The 20,941-nt window shown below is 39.3% G+C and overlaps 1 protein-coding gene across 2 annotated transcripts in view; it reads left to right on the top strand.

The window, feature by feature from the left end:
- Positions 1–713: 713 nt before the first annotated feature.
- MTPN (myotrophin) overlaps positions 714–20,941 on the top strand; it is a 42,035-nt gene continuing 21,807 nt past the window's right edge. The window contains exons 1-2 of one of the 2 annotated variants that reach the window (XR_007159225.2): positions 714–1,250; positions 2,402–2,506. Coding sequence is in view for 1 of the 2 variants with exons in the window: in XM_048051373.2 (XP_047907330.1) it covers positions 1,179–1,250 (72 nt within the window). In the remaining variant the exon portion in view is untranslated. The remainder of the gene's footprint in view (positions 1,251–2,401; positions 2,507–20,941) is intronic. The other variant, XM_048051373.2, reaches the window with a different exon arrangement.

Genomic DNA, 20,941 nt, shown 5'->3' on the forward strand with positions numbered 1-20,941 from the left:
TTTAACATGTCAGTGTTCAGAAATATAAAGAAAACACAGAAACATCATGAGCTTTATAGTGAGCTCACAAACACAAATTTTCTTTGGCCATGGAGTGCCTCCTCTTTGCCATTAATGACACCATTACTACCTTCAAACACTGTTGTGCTTTTGCATACTGTTGCCAGACTGGGTACACTCATACCAGCTCTAGCTGCAAGGGTGTTTGGGCTGATGCTTGCCAGCGGGTGTTAGAAAGAGCGGCTGCCTGTTAACAGTCAAGCATGACTCACATAACAGGCCGCATGCTCCATACGCAAAACATGTGGTTTCAAAAAAAAACAGATGCAACCACCGAGTGCCAGCCTATTAATTAATTATCACACACTTCCTTTTATGTCTCGCCGCTCATGTTTTGGAAGTATTATGGTAATTATTCACAGCATGTTTCAGTGCCCGGGGTGTTGCAGAACAGATATTTAGACACTGGGTTCCTCAGTAAGCACAGACACTCAGACACGCTGCTCCTCGGGCAGCAGGGATGGAGGAGCCCAGGACACAAGCCCCAGGCCTCAGCAGGGCCGCGGGCGTTGGGTGAGGTAAGCGTAGCGTTGCCCGCGCCTCCATTTCTCACCCCAAGGCCCGCGAGGGCGGACGGCTGCTGGGGCGCGGCGCAGGCCCCGTCACCATGGCAACCACCGGGCCGCCGAGGGCGGGGCGAGGCTTCGGAGATGTAGTGCGCATGCGCGATGCCGCTTCCGCCCTCATCCCGTCCTCCTGCCCGGTATCTCCGGGCCCAAGGAGGGGGCGGGGTGCTAAATTTAGACACTTGCGCAGAACGGGCTACGACGGAGGCGGCGTGCGGCGCATGCGCTCCACGCCCCCCCTGCTCCCGCGTGGGTGTCGCGGCGGGGTGGGCAGGGGACGGGGGGCTCGGATACAAACCGGAAGCGGAAGCGCCACGCGCCAGTAAACCGCTGCTCGCTCCCTCTCTCCCTCCCTCTGGCCGGGCGGCTGCTGCTGACCCAACCGCCACCGGGCCCCAACCGCCAACGGCCCCAACTGCCACCGGGCCCCGGCCCTGCCCCGCCCCGCCCGCCCGGGGGAGGGGCTCCCGCTCGCCGCCGCCCTCGTTGCTGCCTGGAGGTGCTGCCGGCCCATCGCCGCCTCGCCCGCGTCTTCCCTGCCCGGCGGCCGCGATGTCCGACAAAGAGTTCATGTGGGCCCTCAAAAACGGGGACCTGGATGAGGTGAAGGACTACGTGGCCAAGGTAGGGAGGCCCGGGCCGGCGGCGGGCTGCTGAGGGACGGAGGAGGAAGGGGTGTGCTGGCAGCCTTCAGGGCCTCCCCGCCGCTGCTGGGGGTCTCGCTGGGGCGGGCGGCGGCCGCAGCCCGTGCGGAGCCCGGTCTCTGCGCGGATTTCCTGCGGGGCCGGGCATCCAGGCCGGGCTTCCCCTCCCCCTGCCGGCGGCCCGCTCCGAGTCTCTGCTTCCTCCTTTCCGCACCCGCAGCCCTGCGCCCCCCGCCGACCCCCGGGACTGCTCCCAGGGGGCTTGCTGCGAGTATGGGCAGCGTCGTGACTTGACAGGCAGTGCCCCGGTCCTGCCTTGCTGAGCTCATGTGGCTATGCATATGTGTGGCCTCGGTTTGGTTATCATCTCTGTGTGCCTCAGGGCTCGTTCTTAATAGGGTGATGCTAAGCTTCCAGGTGTGTTGGGGCTTAATTCATTAACCTTCTGTCAAGTATTTTGATATCTAGCTAGGGCAAGTGCTACAGGAACAGCAGACACCTGTGTAATGGCTGAAATAATCTTCACACACATCCTCATACTTGGAGACTGGATTCCATACTCGTTTGCTTGTAGTTGTCAGTGAGTTCTGGGGGAAAAGAGCTTGTATATAAAGATGAAATTCTGCTTCAGTCAGTCCTTAGTGTTCAGGAATATTTTGTCTACAAACTTACATCAGAGTAGATGTTCACAGGCTCTTTGGTTTACATATAATTTAGCTATAATTATTTAGATCTCTGAACACACAAATGGTTGTCTTTGGGAATTTGACGCATGCTGACATACCTTCTGATGACTTAAGTTCTTCCTACTCCACTTGTCAGCTTTGGTTGAAAGTTACCCGAACTTGTAGCACTCTTGGCAGAAAGAAACATGTGCAAGTACTCTCAGCTGCTTTAGTGCAAAGTCCACCAGCTTAGCTTGAATAGTCTTTTCTGACAATTTCAGCTAAGCTCCTGGACTTTGCATCAAAGTGGCTATGTGCTTACATGCTCTGCTCTATCTGCAAAGCGCTAGAGGTAATAATGAGGAGTAATATTATTTTCCTACTTCAGCCACTTGTTAATGATCACATAGCTCTTTCTGTGTAATAAAGTTGAATGCTACATTGACGTGTTCTTATTTCCTCTCAGCTTTGAAGGCCTCCAAAATGTTTCAGCAGGAGAATTGGATTCCTATTACAGCTCTTACAGGAATTACATATATGTATACCTAGAGAAATTGCTGCATGCTCGTTGGTAATGGATTCTTTTGTATTTGTTGCTCATACAAAAAGTCTGGCAGTAGTCATCTTGAATCAGTTTATATCCACAAGGTTGCTGCAATACTAGTTAAGACTATTTTTTTTAACGTTGTTACCCTTCCCAAATGGCTCTGCAGCTGATAAAGCAAATGGATTTGTGTGATCACTCTTCATCCACTTCAGTACAAAGTCAAATATGGAAAGTTGTTTGAGCCAGCCTGGTGGATCCTGTAGTGAAGATAAAGAGCATCTTCTACCTGTGCTAATGAGTTAGAAACCTTTAAAAGGGAAATTCTGTTTAATGTTAGATGATTACAATAAAAAAGCCTACAATCCTTGAACCTTATATTTTGGAATGGTTTCTAACGTAGAAGATGAATAAACCATGGGAATTTCTCTGTGGTCAAATCTCATTCATTCTTTTCCCTCACTTGCAAATAAGTCTCTTAGCTCTTAAGCATCTTGCTTTCCAGTAAAGCAAGAAATATAGTATTTTGTTTTTCAGTCGTTATGTTTTTCTGATAGATGGTGGGCTGGTAAACTTTTAGTGTGATTTCCTGTGGAAACAAAACTTAAAGAGCAAATTTTGGCTGACAATGTTCCTTGCTAATGGTTTGTTAATTTTTTTGGTCAATTTTTCATAAGTTTTACAGGGCAGTTGTTTCCAAAGGTACTGTTTATTTATGAAACTGAATGAAGTAAAGGGAGATCCTGTAAGGAGGGAAAGAGTGCAAGGGTGACAAAAGGAGACGTGCGTTAAGGGAGAACAGGAAAACTCTATAAGCCTTGTGACTGTAGGAAAAGCCTCAGTTATTTCACCTTAGTTCCTAAATTAATGAACTATGTGAGGTCAAATCATGCTTTGATAGCAACAGTTCTCAGAAAAATATCTTCTTCATTCTGTATGTTCTCTTTTTGACTGTCTTGTTTATCAGTTATATAGCTTCTTCCTGCTGCTTTCCTGTTTTAAGCATGATTTAATGTTTTGGAATTTTGCTAGAATTATAAACTTTGTAGTGATAGAATTTCCTCTCCCAGCAGTGTGGGAGGCAGTCTTATATCTTGCAGTCTTCATCTTCCTAAATTTCTAACTTTCCTATCCGTTTTCATGGAACTTTTGCCTTCCAACTTTTTTTTTAGTTCTCATGCTAGTGTTATTTCCCCATTACTTGAATGGACACAAAACAGCTTATAATTGTGTGGTTTTGCTGTCATTTACATAATAAAGTTTTTTGACCTTTGATTTTGTTTAGTATCTGAGTGGCAGGTCTTGAAACGTTAACCAGATGACCACTCGTGATTTCAAAATAATAGTATAAATGGATGCTATCAGTGAGGTTTTGAGAGTTGAACTCTTAATAATCACTCACGTCTTCATTTGTGTGTTTTGAGCTACGAAGGTTTTGTATTTGAAATTATTAGCATTTCTTTTATTTCACCTCAGGTATGATTAGTAGGTATGGAGAAAACAGTAATCATTCAGATTCAACATCAAGTGAAACTCAAGGTATAACGTGAAAACCTTTCTTTTCAAGTGGCATGGTTTGTTCTCTTTAGAGAAAGTTTCTGCGACTTCAGTGATTCTTAGACGAGCAGAGGGTACAGAGGCAAAAGGAAGAGTCTCCATTTGCATTTTATGTTTTTTTTTCAGTGTGAAGAGATTTTGTGTTCTCTTAAGGATGCTTTCTTCAGAAAGAACATGTTCTCAGAAACAGTAGTTCTAAGGGATGACAATGAAACAGGCACATAATATTTCTTTGTTACTTTGCAAAGAAGTTTTTAGTGCTTCCTATCTGTGTGTTTAGAAGTCACAGCTGGCTTCTACTTGATAAAAATATGAAAGATGATTTATATGGTTTGAAGAGTCCTGTGAGACTTCATTCTTTTCTGTAGGAAATATTAGTCTCAACGTTTCTAAACTCGTAATCATGTTAACTTTTTATGGTAAATGTTAATTTCTACTGAAGTAGGGCAGTTAGTGTGTTATGTTAGCTGTTAAGTATGGTGTCATCTATTTTTATGATGACTAGATTAAAAAGTATTTTTTACTGTTTGCTTTCTTTGATGTCTTTTGAATATAGCCAGCATATGTTGCCTTCAGAGGTATCTTTGCAGGGCTAGGATTGAAGGAATTCTGCACTCTTCCCACATACATCCACTCAAATTTTTAAAATTCCCCAAGAAAGCAGAAACTTTCATAAGAACAGATGAATCAAATGTGCGCTCAAATGGGTGAGGAGGACCCACGCAGATTAGAAATTTTATTCCCTCAGGGGAGGGAACAGAGGGTAAAAAAGTACCAGTTAGAAGAAGAGCAGTCTATATTAAGCCTGCAGAACTCTTTATCGTGAGTGGTATTTGCGCTTTTCCCTTTCTTTATTCTCCTTACCCATTAAAATGAAATAAGTTATATAATTACTTAAAAAGACTCCTCTATTAACATGTACCTGTAAGTTTTCCAGTTAGCAATAAGACTTCTCAGACTAAGTAGAATTTATGTTCAGTCACTGGGCACAAAGATTTTTGCAAGATAAACTTGTATTTCTAAGAAAGAGGCTACAATAAATGTTGTTTTCCTGGAGTAATTTCACTTTCCATGGCTTTAACTGAGAATTCCTCAATTCACGAGCTGCTGTAATCCCCCTACCTACATTGTTGCTTCTTAAACATAGCACTGCTTACAGATGAAATTGACCAATCAACTAACCTAGTACTGTAAGAAGATAGGACAGTGCCAGACTGGAAGTACCAGATTTTTGCTGCTAAGAGGACAGGGAGGTTGAAATGATGGTAAGCTGAGAGTAGAATGTGTTTGGAAAACACATGCCATGCTATGCTTGCCTAGTGGGCATTTCTGGTGGGGAGTCCTCGTTTTCTTTTCTTAAAGAAAAGAGAAAAGGGGGAAAAAAAAAACAAACTAGGAGACCCTCAATAATTCATATGGCTGGAAAACACAGCAACCACCTATACATCCTTCACAAAGTTGTTATACTTTAGAAAGTCATGCACTTTGGGATATAATGATTTTTAATATTCTAAATGAATATTCTGTGAGAAAAGAAGTTGACTGCTGCAAAATTAACTGGAGACACTAAAGCAAAAAACATAGTTTAGAAATCAGAAATGCTCTTTTGTAAAAAGGACAGCAATCAGGTAAATTTGAAGTGTGTGTTGTGGAGGGGTGAGAGAAGAGACTTAAATATGTCTGAGAGAAAAATGATTAGCAAGGAGAAATAAATAGCTTTTTTAACTTTTGAAGAGTAGCTTCTATTCTTTTGAGTGTCAATTGATATTTCTACTCCTTCAGGAACAAACTAAATGAAAACAAACACTTAAATAACCATTACATATGGGTGGATTACTTGAATTTGTTTAACCCTATTGTTAATATACTGAAATCTACCTTAGCTGAACATGTTGAATGCTAGAGTGCTCTTCATTATTATGGCTATATTGACACCCAGTTTGCATCTAGTATGGAAACAGTTCCTTGGCTTGAAAGCCTTGCTGTTTTAGAGTGAAGTGTAAATGCTGTGCAATAGTTGTGCAGGAACACATCAGGGCTAGTGCTGACCTGAAGCTGCTGGTCTGAGGTTATCCCCTGTAGAGTTGTTCAGATGCTTCTGTGTTGTAGCTCCCCACTATTGTGCTAATACTTGCGCTGTGTGGGTTTGTCTCTATGTGGAGTATTCTAGGCCTTCTGTTCATTTTCTCATGATTACTTTTGAGTGTGCTGGAGTGTGATCGCTTAAGATAGTATAACTAAGCAGTAAAACAAAACTGAAACTTGGTGTTCAGTTTGTTTTGTCAATTTGAATATGATAATCTAAATCGTTTGTAAAACAAGACAGTTGTGTACTACTGAATGCCTATGATGGGATAGAAGAGAGGCTGTTAGAAGGTTGTGTATTCATGATAGTTGTTCTTAACTAAATTGCCATGAATAGACTAGAACAATTTTCTGAAATACACAGCATGGCTGCTACTTTCAGGTAGTGGGTACAGTGAGATGTGTGAAGTCAACAAAAACACCATTTCAGGGTGGCTGATTAGCTTCCCCAATGGGATTCAAGAGAGTCTTAAGACATGTGACATGTCACAAGTATTATTGGTTCATGCATAAGTTCTTTAAGTACTTGTATAGGAATGTCAAGGAGTAACAAACTCACCTGGTATGAAGAGGGCCTGTTTAGGAACATGTGCAGTGGCCTTTGGTTGCAAACTGACTTTGAAACTGGTCAATTTTTGAATGTCTAGTTCTTAATTCTTTTGTGCTACAGCTCGGCTCTTCAGGAAACAGTTCTGGAGAACTTGCACCGGGATATGTGAAGCTTAACAAAAGGGACTTTTTTGAAGTTGAATGTGCTGTCCCCACTGAATCTTATCAATTAAGATAACATTAAAAGGAAAAATAGGACAAGTGTCAGGAAAGTCATACTGACTTAACATAGAGTGAATCAGCCAAGAATAATATTTTCCAGGGGAAAATAGGGTCTATTAAAATGTAAACTCGGCATTGTAGTGGAATGTATGACTCACTGACAGGATGGATGTCCCAGAATTCTCTGATCTGTCCATTTCATGAAGATACGGGTATAACTGATTTTGAAGCCATTTTCACCTGAAATTTAAATGGAGGTTTTAAGAATCTTCACATCTCTGGAACAGCTAGATTTAGTGGTATCTTTGAGATGTTGATGTCAGGGCCTGTGATCGTTCTGTTCAATCAGTTGGATTCTGCACCCTGAAGCTCTTGGTGACGTTAAGAGATTGCCAAAGTATGTGACCTATGTAGGAATCTTTTTCCTTGCACAAATTAAGAAATTAAGGCCTTTCTCATTTGTTTGTGTGGGCTATTATTATGTTGATGTGATCATCCTGTATCTAATTGCTGTTCGCAAAAAAAAAAAGTGATCAAGACCAGTTTTTAATAAAGCATTGAATTTAAATGTTTGTTGCTGGAAAACTTTGTTAATATATTCAATACTACAAATGAAAGAAAATTGCCTCTGCTGTGGATAAATTCTCTTTTGTCTGAGCTAGTCTTTAGCTCATATATCACTAACTACAATGTTATAAATTAGGAATATGTTATGAATAACAATCAGAGAATTCGGTGGTGTGGAGAAAATATTTACTTCTGGTACCACTGTATTTCTTCTTATCCTTCTTCATTCTAAGCCCATTTTTCCCTCCTGTATCTTTTTTTGTTGTTGTTTAAATCCATGTTTTTCAAGCCTAGGTCTTGTACTCTGATTCAGTTGCTGTTGATTTCAACAGGAGGGCATATGGAAGATGAGCTAAGCTTTCTTAAAACCAAAGAGAAGAGTTCTGCAGTGGTCTGTATTATGTCTCCATTTGGAAGAATGGGTGGAAAGTTGTGTTAGCTGTGAAGGTTAGGCACTTGAATGTTGACTTGGATACTATGGAATTGGTGAGTCATGCAAGGCTCATGAGTAAAAATACTGAATGAGTAGATCTTGTGTCAAAAAGCGCAAGTAAGGAATTGGGACATGAAGGTCAAATAAACTACCCAAGTTTAAGGAGAACGTAGTGGACTCATAAATATAGGCTTTGCAAGTCCAAGAATTTTTATGAGATGAAAAGGCTCTGTAAAGATGCATATAAAAGTCAGAAGAGAAAGTGGAGGAAAGATAAAGAAAGTGAGGGGATGTATCAAATTATATTGCTTAAGTCGCATTTATTTCTGTATGTGTCCCTGTGTTCTTAACATTTATTTTTTAAGATTATGCTCGTTTCAGCTCTGAATATGTTCCCAGACAAAAGTGTGAATGAAGTTACTTTTGCCTAATTTGCACACTTCCAACGTTGAAGGTTTATATTAAGTTGTGCTTAACTTTTCTTATTCCCCTAGCAAGAACTTCATCTGGGACATTATTTTTACCTGCCAATTCCTTTCTGTGGAAAGAGGTAGTTGTTTGGATATGAAGATCTCTTACTAAGACAAAAGTGTTAACTGGAATTAAGTGCCACTAAGTGATCAGCTAGTTATATGATTGTTTTTCTTAAAATTGCTGTTTCAGCAGTTTTAACTAATTTTTTTTTCTGCCTTAGTTTGTGAGGATGAGCAGGTACAAATTAGCACAGCTCGTATTGAAGAGTTTGCAGTTATTGCATGCTTGAGATGCTAGTAGTGGCTGAAGCTGATGCTAAGGCCTGCGTTGATTGCAGCCACCAATGGTAAATTCTGCAATCATATGGCAGAGAGGAGAGGGGAAACAATGGTTTCCTTTCAGTGTTTATGGGATTATTCTGGGGTGCTGTTCCATGCAGTGAAGGTCTGTAGCCCGCTGACTTGGAAAGTACTCAGTATTAATGAGTACTATTGAACAAGGGACTGTTCTTGTTCAGTTGTTGGTTTGATTGGAAGGTACTTGTGTTTTCTTGTTGGATTTTTTACCTTAAAAAAAAAAAATGACTTGGTGTTGTCCTGAAAGCAGCTGACCTCCTGATGAGGTAGAGCAGGAAGGGAAAGAGAAACATGATCTTGTAAATTCACTATTATAACGTATATGCACTTGAATGTGACTTTAAATTAGCTCGGGGGACTTGGATTTTAGTACTTTTTGACACTTTGGCTGCTTTTATGGTCTTTGTGTTCTTTTATTAGTATTTTATAGTTTAATGCAGATGTATAGTACAACACGGGTCATTGCATTTCTCTGAGTAAAGTATTTTTGTAGCTGCAACAAGAATTATAGTACAGTCTAGCTTTTTGTCTTTGCTTATATACATTTGCTGCCGCTTTTAGTGGTTACAGGCCAAAAGGGAAATGGTGAAATCATTTTACTTAGCCTGCAGCTACACTTTGAAAATCAAATAGAGTAATTGCACGCAGTGGCTAATAAGCTGAACAGCCCAAAACATCAGTAGAAAGGTTTTCTGGAGATTTGCCTGTCATACTTCCAGCCGAAGTTCAAAGAATATTCAGATGTGTATCTAATTATGGAGTCAGTTTATAAAACAGAATTGTGTGCTCAAAGTTTCTTATGAACTGAGATAAAGTCTTGATAATTATTGTTGAAAGACTGATACTTTGTTTGCTCAAACTCCAGTAATTTATGAAGATTCTTTTTAACACACTTGTGGCCTATAAATTAGTGATTAGCTTCAGGGAGGAAAGTTGAGCTAGCAGGCTATTTGAGACAAAAGAGAGAGAGCTGTCTATAGAACAGTTATCATCAGCATCTCTCTTCTAAACGGACTTCTTAACGATGCTATGACTATAAATACTGTAGGCAACAAGTGTTTAAAAAAGATATTTGTTCAAAAACACTTCCAATACTTGATTCAGGTAATGTAATTAGGAGGAGGAAGCTTCAAGTTCTATTTACCAAAAAAAAAAAAAGGAAGGGGAGGGGGCGTGGGCCAGGAGAGTTCCTTCCTGTGAAGTGAGATCTGCATTTGTTGGAGCACGCCCTGTATAAAGAATTTTGCAGGATCCTTTGTATTCAAGTAAGGCTTGGGATTATCACTTCATTGGATACCTAACTTCTCAATACCTTCAATAATATTATCTATCTCTTTAGCTAAGGAAGAGTTGTTATCATGGCTTAAAAAAACAAACAAACAAAATTTAGATTTGACCTGTAATAAAGCATTATTTATGTTAGCTAAATTTACCTTGGACATAGTAGCTCAACAAACAGTATATAAACTTAAATTCAAGGTTTTTATTTTAAGAGACCTAATTCATGAAAAAGATCGAATGTTTCTTTAACAAGAATAAAATTAAAGTCTTTGGTACAGTTCTTGTGACAAGCTAGTAGACCCTATGGTTGCTAAATCATTTTCATTAATAGATGAGACTTAAATAAGCCATCTACAAAAGGTAAGCTAATTTTTTAAGTTAGTGTAAAATCTCTATTGCAATATTTTAATAAAAACATTACCATAAAGTTGAATACCCCAAGTATAAGTGGTTTACAAAGCCATTCTGTGAATGTTATATATGTTCTCTAAGTATATGCTGCATAGCATGGATTTATGGTTCAGCATTTAGTTCATGCACTTAAAATAGCTTTTCTGATCAAGTTTTTTACTTCCATCACATTGTGTTTTTTCATGATTTCATTTCATGAATTATTTAACCAAAAATCAGTGTTAAGTGTCAGAGCTTTTGGAACTCTATTATTAACACTGCTTTTTATATTTTATGTATTTTTATACATTTCTGTATGAAGGCAATGTAAACTCAACACGTAGAGAAAAATAATGCCTGCTAATGTGATATGAATACTTGTAAATAAGCTAAGCTAAACTTTGTTGCTTTGGTTTTGACAGAACATTTGATCTTGCCTTGGATATATCCTTTGTTTATATTCTGGAGAAGGAAGTCATGCTTTTGATGTCTAGCCACAGTTATAAAACTTAAATTCAGTACCTTTTAAACTACAGTAATAAATTTTGGAAGATGCACTTGTTTTCCCACTTAGCCTGTCATATCTTCATGGTGGAGTATGACCTTAACTTTGAGAACTCATGACTGTTGTGTTCTTTTTTTTCTTAAATTATTGATAGTAGATTTTAGATCACACAGAAGTCAAAATACCAAGCTGGCATCAATGGAACCTGAAACTCAGTAGCGGGCTGCCCCTACTGTTCTCCTAGAAGGAAAACACTCATTTCCTTTGCAATCTTTGGACATCATCAAAAATTCAAATACAGATGCTGATGTTAGTGATCATACAACAGCTGAAAATGCTTTCATTCAGAGGTAGAAACTAAGTGGAAATTGGATAATAATTGCTTTTAGACTTTCCTGACCTGGTTAACTTCTGGAGCAATGGTCTAATGATGGAAACTTCCTGAATTCTCTTATGGAACCTCTAAACGGTTTTATATTTTAACTTTGTGGTACTAGGAAAGGAGGTGAAGCATGTTACGCTGTATTTTTATCTGTCCAAGCTTGCTTTCAGAATACCATGACTAGATGATCTGATGTATTGAGTTAAAGTCATGTGAAATTGCATAAATGGGTATTTTGTAGGAGATTGTTCTGATTTGATAATGTCATCCTTTGTCAATCTGCTGATAGCATAGTAATGAATTACCTGCTTTCTGGTTCAAGTGTGGTTCCTGTCTGCTGTTTAGCAAACACCCTGGCACCCATGTGAGCTGGAATACTTTGCTGCTTGATACACCATTGAAGTGGTAAATCTTCCAAATCAGATCAAAGTGCAGTAGTGTTCAAATGTGAACTCTGGCCAATCACTTCTGGAGGGGGAAAAAAAAATTTAAGGCCAGCTCAGCATTGCCTGTGAAAATGGACACTGCACTGTATTCAATGGATGCATACTTAACACATCTTTTCAGAGCAGACACCTAGTTCTATGCCAAGTTAAGGCATATGGTGATAAGTTTTGGTTGTAATACCTTAAAAATTGTTAAATGTTTCTATTTTGAGTTGTGTTCCCTGTATTCCAAATCAGGTCTGATAGAGAAGCCCTGGTTCTGTAACTAAATTGCTTTAGCTTTAATTCCGAATTCTAACAACTTTTCTAGGCAAAGAAAAAAACTTACTCGTTCATTGTTCTTTTCTGTGGTTGGCATCCTGTAGACTTTTGCACCAGATCTTTTGTTAGGAGCAATAATACCTCTGTCTGCAGCAGCTTGTTCTGTCAGAATTAGTTGCTGCCATTACCCGGAGCTGTTACATAACTAAAAGGCAAGTACTTTTGAACAAAATGTTTTAATAGGAATTCGTAAAAGCTAAGGGAGGGTGCAAAACTTTCCCTTGTATTCTTGTTTCATCTCAGTTACTAATGCAAATATTGTGTAGTTTCTACTGCTTTTAACTCAAGTCCTAAACAGTTAAGGATTGAGGGGAGAGCAACTACTTTCAACAATGCAAATAGCTGATACATCTACAAGGCTGGGATTATAGCACATTTCTAGAAGCTCTTACTAGAAAACAGTAGGTTCATTTTTGTTTTACAGAACAACTCTTTCATAAGGTTTGTCTTTAAAAATGCTGGTAAAGCAATAAATACAGATGGCTCAGTAGTGCAGTTTGTTTCTGGATTCTTTATTTTGACTGAGAGAAAGAACTTCAGATTGCATTTGACTAAAGTGGATAAGCTAGGTACTTGTTTACCACTAACAAAACCTGAAAAGTAGATTAGTTAAGCACCTTTGTGTTGTCTTAATCAAAAATAAGTGGAAGGGTGCTTATAAAAGCTTTTCAGAGTATTTTAAATACCATATAAAGATAGGCCAAATCCAGCATCATGTTCAGAATTTATTTTCTTAACTTGTGTGGACCAAGTATTGGTGGTGTCATCAGCAGTTGAGGCATCTATTAAATCAGAACTGCATACGTCAGTGATAAAGTAGATACCTGTTCTAAACACTTGGACATCTACATCTGTCTGCTCTGGTCATAGCACTTGCTGCAAAATGTCTACAGGAGAGCAGCTACCTCTCTTGATAAACCAGTGACTTTTAGAGGGAATGTTATGCTGAAATTCTTTGAGTTGCGTTTTTCAGCTTGTTAAATACTGAAGCACAGATGAATGTTGTAAGGAAAACTAATAGGAAAAGACTGGGTTGGATCCAGAGCAGCAATGAAAACTTCACTTGCTACTGATGTCTGCAGCTTCTTCCACAGATTTAACTTTCTGTATTTAAAAAGTCTGCTTCTGAATACCTATTAACTGAATTTTGCTTTTTGATAATTTTCTACGGGTTTTCATGGAGATGCTTTTGCTGTTTATGTTGGTAAGATGCGAAAGATAGAGGTAAAGACAGTTTGTCCTAGATATTCCCCAAAGTGAACAGGGAAGAAAAAGGGCAGCTGGGAGAAAATTACTTCTTGTTCCAGGTGATGACATTTTGAGGCAGAGAAATGAACAATACAGCAGTAGCAAAAAGGCATTTTTAAATATCTCCTATCATGAACACAAAGATTACCAGTAGAAAGGCTTAGCTAATGCAGCTGCTTCCAGTCTTTAAGCAAAACAACAACAAGCTTCTAGATCTTCTTAAATTCTCTGAGTAGAAGCCAGTATCCCACACAATAAATCTAGGTCACTTGCTTCTGTTCTGACCACTGTTGTGTGTGGACCACTCCGACCACAACTGGAAAACTACTGGAATGGTCAGCATTTGCTTAACCACTGAGCAGAAGCAGAAGTCTTCCTGCTGCAGGCTGAATGAGACAGGATTACATGAATTTATTTAGTGGACTGAAAACAGGTAATTTCTGAAAATATGAACATGTTAATGAAAACTTGCATCCTGCACAAAATTGTTGCAGTTGCCATGGGAAACTGCCTACTTGCAAGTTACAATGAGTTGATTCCTTAGCCTTGGCAGGAACTTAATGTTGGTTTTTAACTGAAGAAATCTGCTTCAAAATCATAAACAAATCACAACACTTACTGTTTTTTACCCCTTCCCTTTTTCTCAAACTTTGAATTATCAGTTACTTAAATATTCACTATTTCTACTCTTAGGCTGAACATTGGCTGGAGCAACAAGGTCATTTTTTTCTTGTGAACCAGAAGATAGAGACAAGAAAACTTGAGACTTGGTAATTTTGCTGAGTAGAATATAGGAAACCAGTTCCTCTTTAGGCCTCCTCTTTTGAGAAGCCGTTTGCTATGTAGTTTTTGAACACCTAAGTCTGAGTGGATATGGGGACTTTGTATCTTTTTATCTGCTCTGCCCAGTTCTTAGTTCTGCAATCCCAAAGTCATTGTATGTCAAGATTTTCTCTTAAGGAATAAATGTATAAAAGTTTAAACAATATTCTGCACTGGCTTATGTTATGAGCTGGTTGTTTTATTTTTCTTTCTAATAAATAACAATTGACAAGCCTGTGGAAACAGTGTGTTAGGGTATGACTGTGATGAAATATAGAGCAGTTTACGAAATAGTTCTTGTCTGAAGTGCTAGACTAGTAATTCAGTTAGCCTCAGGCTTCTATTAGGACAGATGATGTGAGGATATGTCTGCTGTAGCAATTCAGAACACAGTTTCAGTAATAGATGCAGATATGTAACCTCTCTGCTCTACCCAGCAGAAACTGCTTCAGCCTTGTACTCCATTCCAGTTACTATGACAATCTCTAGAGAAAATGGTATAAACAGCTCAGGAGAAGAGACTAATTTGTTGTCCCTGCTGCTTGAAAGGGTTTTGAGGCAGGAAGTCATTTTAATTATAACACTTGAAAACTAGAAATAAGGTTTTGGGGAAAAATCATTAGTCCTGAGTTATTGAATTCATTTTAAGGGTATTTCTATTGGTGATCTCCAAGGACCTCTGAAAGTGCTTGTGGATTTTGGCCAAATCAGTTTATATCATGGCAGGAATGAAAACTACTGCTTCAAAGTCAGTGCTGCTTTTTTAGACTATTCTGTAAGGGGAAAACGTTTAGTGTTGAACTGCAATATTACTTGCAAAGACTTGAATGTTGTAAGGTCGCTGAACTGAAGGCCTAAAACACAGACCAGGTGAATATTTTATATAGTGAGTTCTGTACTTAAGATCTGGTATTCTGTAAAAAAAAATGGCAAAGAAGCCTGACAGCATTATAGAAATATGTATTTTGGAACAATAGATGTCTGCAAATCCAGCTTTGAGTTGAGGTTAGCAGCATGTGAATCAGCTCATTGGCAGTCATTAGGTGAGAACAAGGGTTACAAAATGGAAGGCCTCCCTCATGAGGGAGCTTGAAAAAAGAGCTTTCTCCATATGGTCACATGAGGAATCAGGGCTTTCTGTATGTAAGCCCCAGGAATGTTTCAGTAGTGAGAAAACTGAGGTCGTAGCTCTTGAGTTTTCAGTGATGAGCCTCAGTTTAGATTTTATGCTGGTAAATGCTAAAAGTGAAGCCTCTTTGTTTGAATTTAGTGTTCAGTTTTAATTTTGAATCTTTAGAGGAAGTTAATTGAAAACCAGGGTATTTGAGGCTTGAGTTCTGTGCTTAAGCAACTGAAAGCTGGAGGAAATCAGGAGAGACGAGCTATAAAACTTTATTGCAATCAAACAAGATGAGACTTCAGTTTTTGGTGGTATTTGAGTATAGATGAGGCAATAGTGCAGCCTGCCCAAGTACGGAAGGTTAACATGCTTCAGGGGCCTTTCTTTGCGTTCTGAGACCAACTCGTGACAGCATGAGAAACATTGATTTGAGAGAGCACTTTCCAGGGCTGTTACTTAGAGACAGCAAACAGGTCAGATAGTTTGAGGAATCTGTAACAAATAACAGAGTTACATAGAAGGTGAAAGTGAAATGGTCTTCTGGAAGGAATGCAGAAACATTGCACAAATGTGCAGGGAGTGGAGGTATGAAAACCGAAGTTCAGTTGAAGTTGAAACTATCAAGGAGTTTGAAGGGCACTAGAAGGGGCTAGTATATCAATAACAAAAGGAAGATGTGGACCTACAGCTTAGTGGGGCCGAAAGCCTAGCGATAAAATACTAGAATGTGTTCAGAGGCATGAGTTTGGGGGAAGTTACTGTCGTTCTGTACCAAGGGAGGGATACAGAGAAGGTTGCGTAGAGGTACACGCTGAAAGTATAAGAAGTAACAGTTCCGGCTGGGATGTGAAAAATTCCAGTTAGGTGTAAGGGGACAAATAGTTCAATACGAAGATGATCAAGCCCTGGGAAGGGCTGTGTAGAGAACTTGTGAGCTCTATCCTCAGAGTCTCAGCATGGGTCTCAGCTGGGCAATGTCCTGAGCAACCTGATCTGATTGGATCGATTTTGAGAAGATGTTGGACTAGATAAGCCCCTGAGTTCTATTTCGGCCTTAAATAGTCTGTGATTCAATGAGTTAGTAAACTCACAAGCTTGTAATATTGAACTGTCCTTATATTTTTAGATTATTAGTCATGTCTCAGGAAGCGTGGTGTTTGAGTTTCCTCTCACTACCTCAAGTATTTATGACCTGTGGGTTAGTATAGCATCTTACGTTTTTAATGGTAAAGCATGTAGAATAAGGACAAAAGCTTTTGCTTCACTTATGATGTTTTTGAACTCATAGTCATTTCAGAACTTGTAGGATGATTGAAGAAAAAAAAAAATAATTTGAGTTGTATTTGCCTTATACTTTGCCTTGTCCTTGAAGACTTTTAATCAAGAGGTTGAGATCTGTGGTGCTGGAGAGGTAACTTTTGGATTAAATCAGTCACAGCTGAAAAGTAACAGCAGTAAACATTTGAAAATACTATGAACATACAACTGAAATACAGGTTAGGCAGTGAACTTTGGCTTAAATTCTTAAAATATAGCTATCTCTAAGTAGAATTAGAATTACAAAGATAGCTAAATGTATTTTTGTCTTCAGAGTGCTTATGTGGGGATATTTTTGCAAAAAGCCTTTCTCTATATGGATGAATTTGGAAAAAAAAGTTATGCTGGAGAATGAGTCAGTTTACACCCTGTTATTCAAACTTTGAGAAAAGGAAGGAGTGGTAGAGGAAGATGAATACAAAGGAATTCCCTCCTGTGCTCCTCATTGTGAGAAAGCAAGACTGTCAGCTAAACTCTGAAAATATGGCTGTTTTTTCCGAAGGTGTGGTTTGTACAAACTTACTTTCCCTTCAGAAGATTGAGGACTGTCACTATTATGCGGTTTTAAAGCTTATGTTATCTGTATTCTACCTAAAAGCATAAAACCTATTCTTTCAGGCAATGGGTTAGGTGTGACTTCTGGTTGTAAGGAAAGACACTTCATTCAGTGGATACCAGCATAACTACTTTTAATGTGAAATGTGTCTTCAGATTGTATTCAAGAGCATAAATTACAATTTAGTTCTATTAGTTTCATTTTACAAAGTTTAAGTGAAATTGGGACACCTGACCATGGTATTTTTATTCGGAAGAGGATCTCTGGATTCAGAATATCACAAAATAAGAAAGATTTTTTCAGTTAGAGGTCACCTCCATCACTTTTATTGGGAGTGTCAGAGCTTACTTAATTACCTAATAGGAGTTTTCTTTAAAGACATCTCATGAAGAACATAAAAAGCAGATGCTGCATGGAAATTCTCCTGTTTTTTCAATTTTTTTTCTGGCATAAAATTTCTGGAGGATTTTGTTTGTTGACACTATGCACTTGAAAGTGCAAAATGTCACTAACATTGCACACAGGAATGTTGCACGTGATCTTTCCAATATGAAGGTCATACACCATGATGTGGCAAGGGAACAAAAATGTAAAATATCCACATTTTTCTGTTCTCTTTTATTCTAAAGTATTTGCCTGTTGTTCCTACACCTGGAGAACATAAATATTCAAAGCTTGAGATGCTACTTTTTTCATGCTTTCCATGAATTGAAATCTTAATATGTTTTGCTATAGATACATGCAGTGAGATTGATTTGAAATGTTCCTGATAAACTAAAACTCATTAAATGTTTTGGTTGAATTTTTAAAAACAAAACTAGTCAATGTGAACAAAGGCCTATGGGAAAGATAGCAAAATATCACATGCTTGGAAGTAGTGTTTGCAATATGCAATAAGATTTTTCTAAATATATCATCCATAGGATTTAAACTTCTCTTTCTATAAAGAGGACTTCTTAGTTGTCTTTACCACTCAAACTTCATCAGTGAAGTTATCGCTTTATATAAAACATCAGAGTTATCTAACACTCTTAGTATCGCCATCCTTTGTGTACAAAGAGATTGGGGTAATGAAATGGCTTGTAGAGTCCATCTTTTACCAGGGTAATCGAGTTCGGCATTACTCAGTAGTGCAACTCCTATAGGGTGCTTTCCTGCATTTAAAGGACATCTGAGTGCATGGAATCTGGTGTTCTTCATTAAAATTTCAAGGCAGGGAATGCATGAAGTGGGGAGACCGTTATTTCTGCACGATAGGATAAGTACAGATGGGGATATGGAGTTCTTTCTAAATCTGAAAGAGCATTTTAATGCCATCAGAATTGCAGATACTGCTCTACTAATCCAGTTAACCTATGCAACAGGATTTAATGAGGTCACCAGTTTCAGTTTCTATTCCTGTGGAAGAACGGCAGTGTAAATCCCAGCTACTTATTTGTTGTGTTCAAGTGCCAAGTGGTGAATCAGATGAAGAAACAGGTTCATTTGGAAAGATGAAATGATCAAGCTAATTCTAAGATTGGTTAGTTGCTACACTGGATTCATTCTTCAGCCACTAATTTTGATGCAGGAGTGGAAAGCATCAAACTGTGGCAATGAGTAGTGGTACTGTAACTGTTACACAAGAAGAAATGAGTGTTAAAGTAATTGGTGAGCTGAGACATTAAGAGCATGGCAGTAATGTTCTAGAGCAAAACTACTGGCAAACCACAATGCCCACATGAATAGCTGGCTCAACCTCAGCTGGAGTGCCACTGCAAAGTAAGCCTGTGGTTGAAGCATTTGGAGTATGCTGTAGGGATGCATGAGTGGCACTAGATAAATTTGTTCTAGCTGAGTTGGCCTTAGGTATTGATGCTTTTGAAGCTGACAGGAACTGGGACAGGAGGGAGTTAGTGGGCAGAGTTAGATCAAGGGAGGTGTGGAATGCAGTCTGTGTATCAGAGCCTACAGAAAATGTAAGGGCTGTTTTAGAGGGTAGCGTCAGTTTGTGGTTAAATAATTTGCCTGGAAAATAAAGAGCATTAGAATTTAATTTATGACTAAACTTAATCATTTGGTGTTTCAATGAGCTAATGCCATAATATTCATTAGAGACAGACAGTGAAATTTAAGTCATTGTTATCACTTAGACTGCAAAAGAATAAAGAAATTTAGCAGAACTTACTCAAGGCAGCTACTAAGGTGCAGACCCTTCCAGATTATTCAGAAACATCCAGCAGGTATGACAGGAGAGCAGTGTGGCTGTACAGTGAACTCATCTCTTAAGTCTTAAATACAAAGAGGAAGAGTATGAAAAGTAAAAGTATGGATGTTAAAACCCAAGAATAATGCAGAAGCTTTCCCAGGGTATGCAGGGATGGAACTAGAAAAGCCAAAGCTTCACTGTAGTTAAAGTGGAAAAGGGCATGAGGCTGCCAGGGCTTTCATGTAGGTATAGTGGCAAGAAAAGATGAAACAAGGAATACGCTGGTCTGCAGATGACCTAGTGATGATATTATATTATGGAAAAAAAAAAAGAAAAAAGCTTGGATGTTCCATGCAGTTCTTGCCTCTTTCTTTATAAGTAAGCTCTGCTATCAGGCCTTGCGGGCTCCTGTGCCTCACTTGGAGTCTGTGTTAGAAGCAATCCTCTCTATTGTGGTTAGAGTCAGGGATCACTTGAAATGGGTGCCTACAAATCCATATGACTGGTGGTGTGCAACCAGAAGCACTGACATCGAGGCCTTTTTGTCATCTTTCCACCATGACCTGTCAGTCATGGCAAGGAATGATAGATAGTTCCCATGCAAAAAAGCATGTCACATTCATCTCCCAAAAGGGCAAGAAAGGAAGGCTGGTCAACCTCACTTCAATGCTTAGGAAGGCTGTTCAACCTCACTTCAATCCTTGGGAAGTCTGTGTAGCATATCCTCCTGGAAGGCTTTTTCAGACTTGTTACGGTGGTTAGGAGTAGCCATCACAGCCTAACAAGGCCAAAACATGCCTGACCAACCTGATTGCTGTCTGTAATTTTTCTGATTTTCTTTGTTGTTGTTCTTGATGGGAATAGGGGAGGTTTCATTTGTATAAAATACAAAACTTCCACTATTGGTAATTAAGCACTGGAGCAGGGGTTCCAGCCATTGTCCTTATGGATTTTAAGGCCTAACTAGACAGAGTTTTGGCAGCCTGCTCTTAATTCAGTGTGGACCCTACTTTACACAGGAGATCAGACTGAGACCTGAGTCCGTTTCAACCTAAATGGTTCTATCACTCTGACTCAGTGGTTATTTACCTGGTGTAAAATACCTGAGGTAAAAACCTCAGGGTTGGCCCTGAGGCTTGATACTATGTGGTATTTTCATCAATGACTGAAATGGTGGAATGAAACACCGCTCAGGTCAGCAGATGACACCAGGCTGAGGGGAATTGGCTGATAACGTGGAAAGTAGGAATGCTGTTCAGAGGGGACCTTAAGAAGTTAGAGGAATGTATTGACAGAACCTCAGATTTTAACAAGACAAACACAGAGTCATTTTCTGGGGATGGTGTAACTTTCATGTGCTAGTACAAGCTGGGGATTAATTCACTCAGAAACAGCTTCCCAGAGAGAACACAGGTTGCACCGTTTGCAGTGTGCCCTTTCATTGTTGAAGGCCGCCTGCACACTAACAAGTCCAGGGTGTTTGAGAGAAGAGTCCAGCAAATTTGACAGAAGCAGTTGTTTCCTTCTTGTCAGCACCTCTGAGCCCACATCTGGATTAGTGTGTTCAGCATGATGTTCTTTGCTGCAAGAGATATAAACTGGAGTGAGGACAGAGAAGAGCCGTGTGTTGGTGTTGAAGGGGG

This window comes from Anser cygnoides, chromosome 1, assembly GCF_040182565.1.
Source record: "Anser cygnoides isolate HZ-2024a breed goose chromosome 1, Taihu_goose_T2T_genome, whole genome shotgun sequence".
Classification (NCBI taxonomy): domain Eukaryota; kingdom Metazoa; phylum Chordata; class Aves; order Anseriformes; family Anatidae; genus Anser; species Anser cygnoides.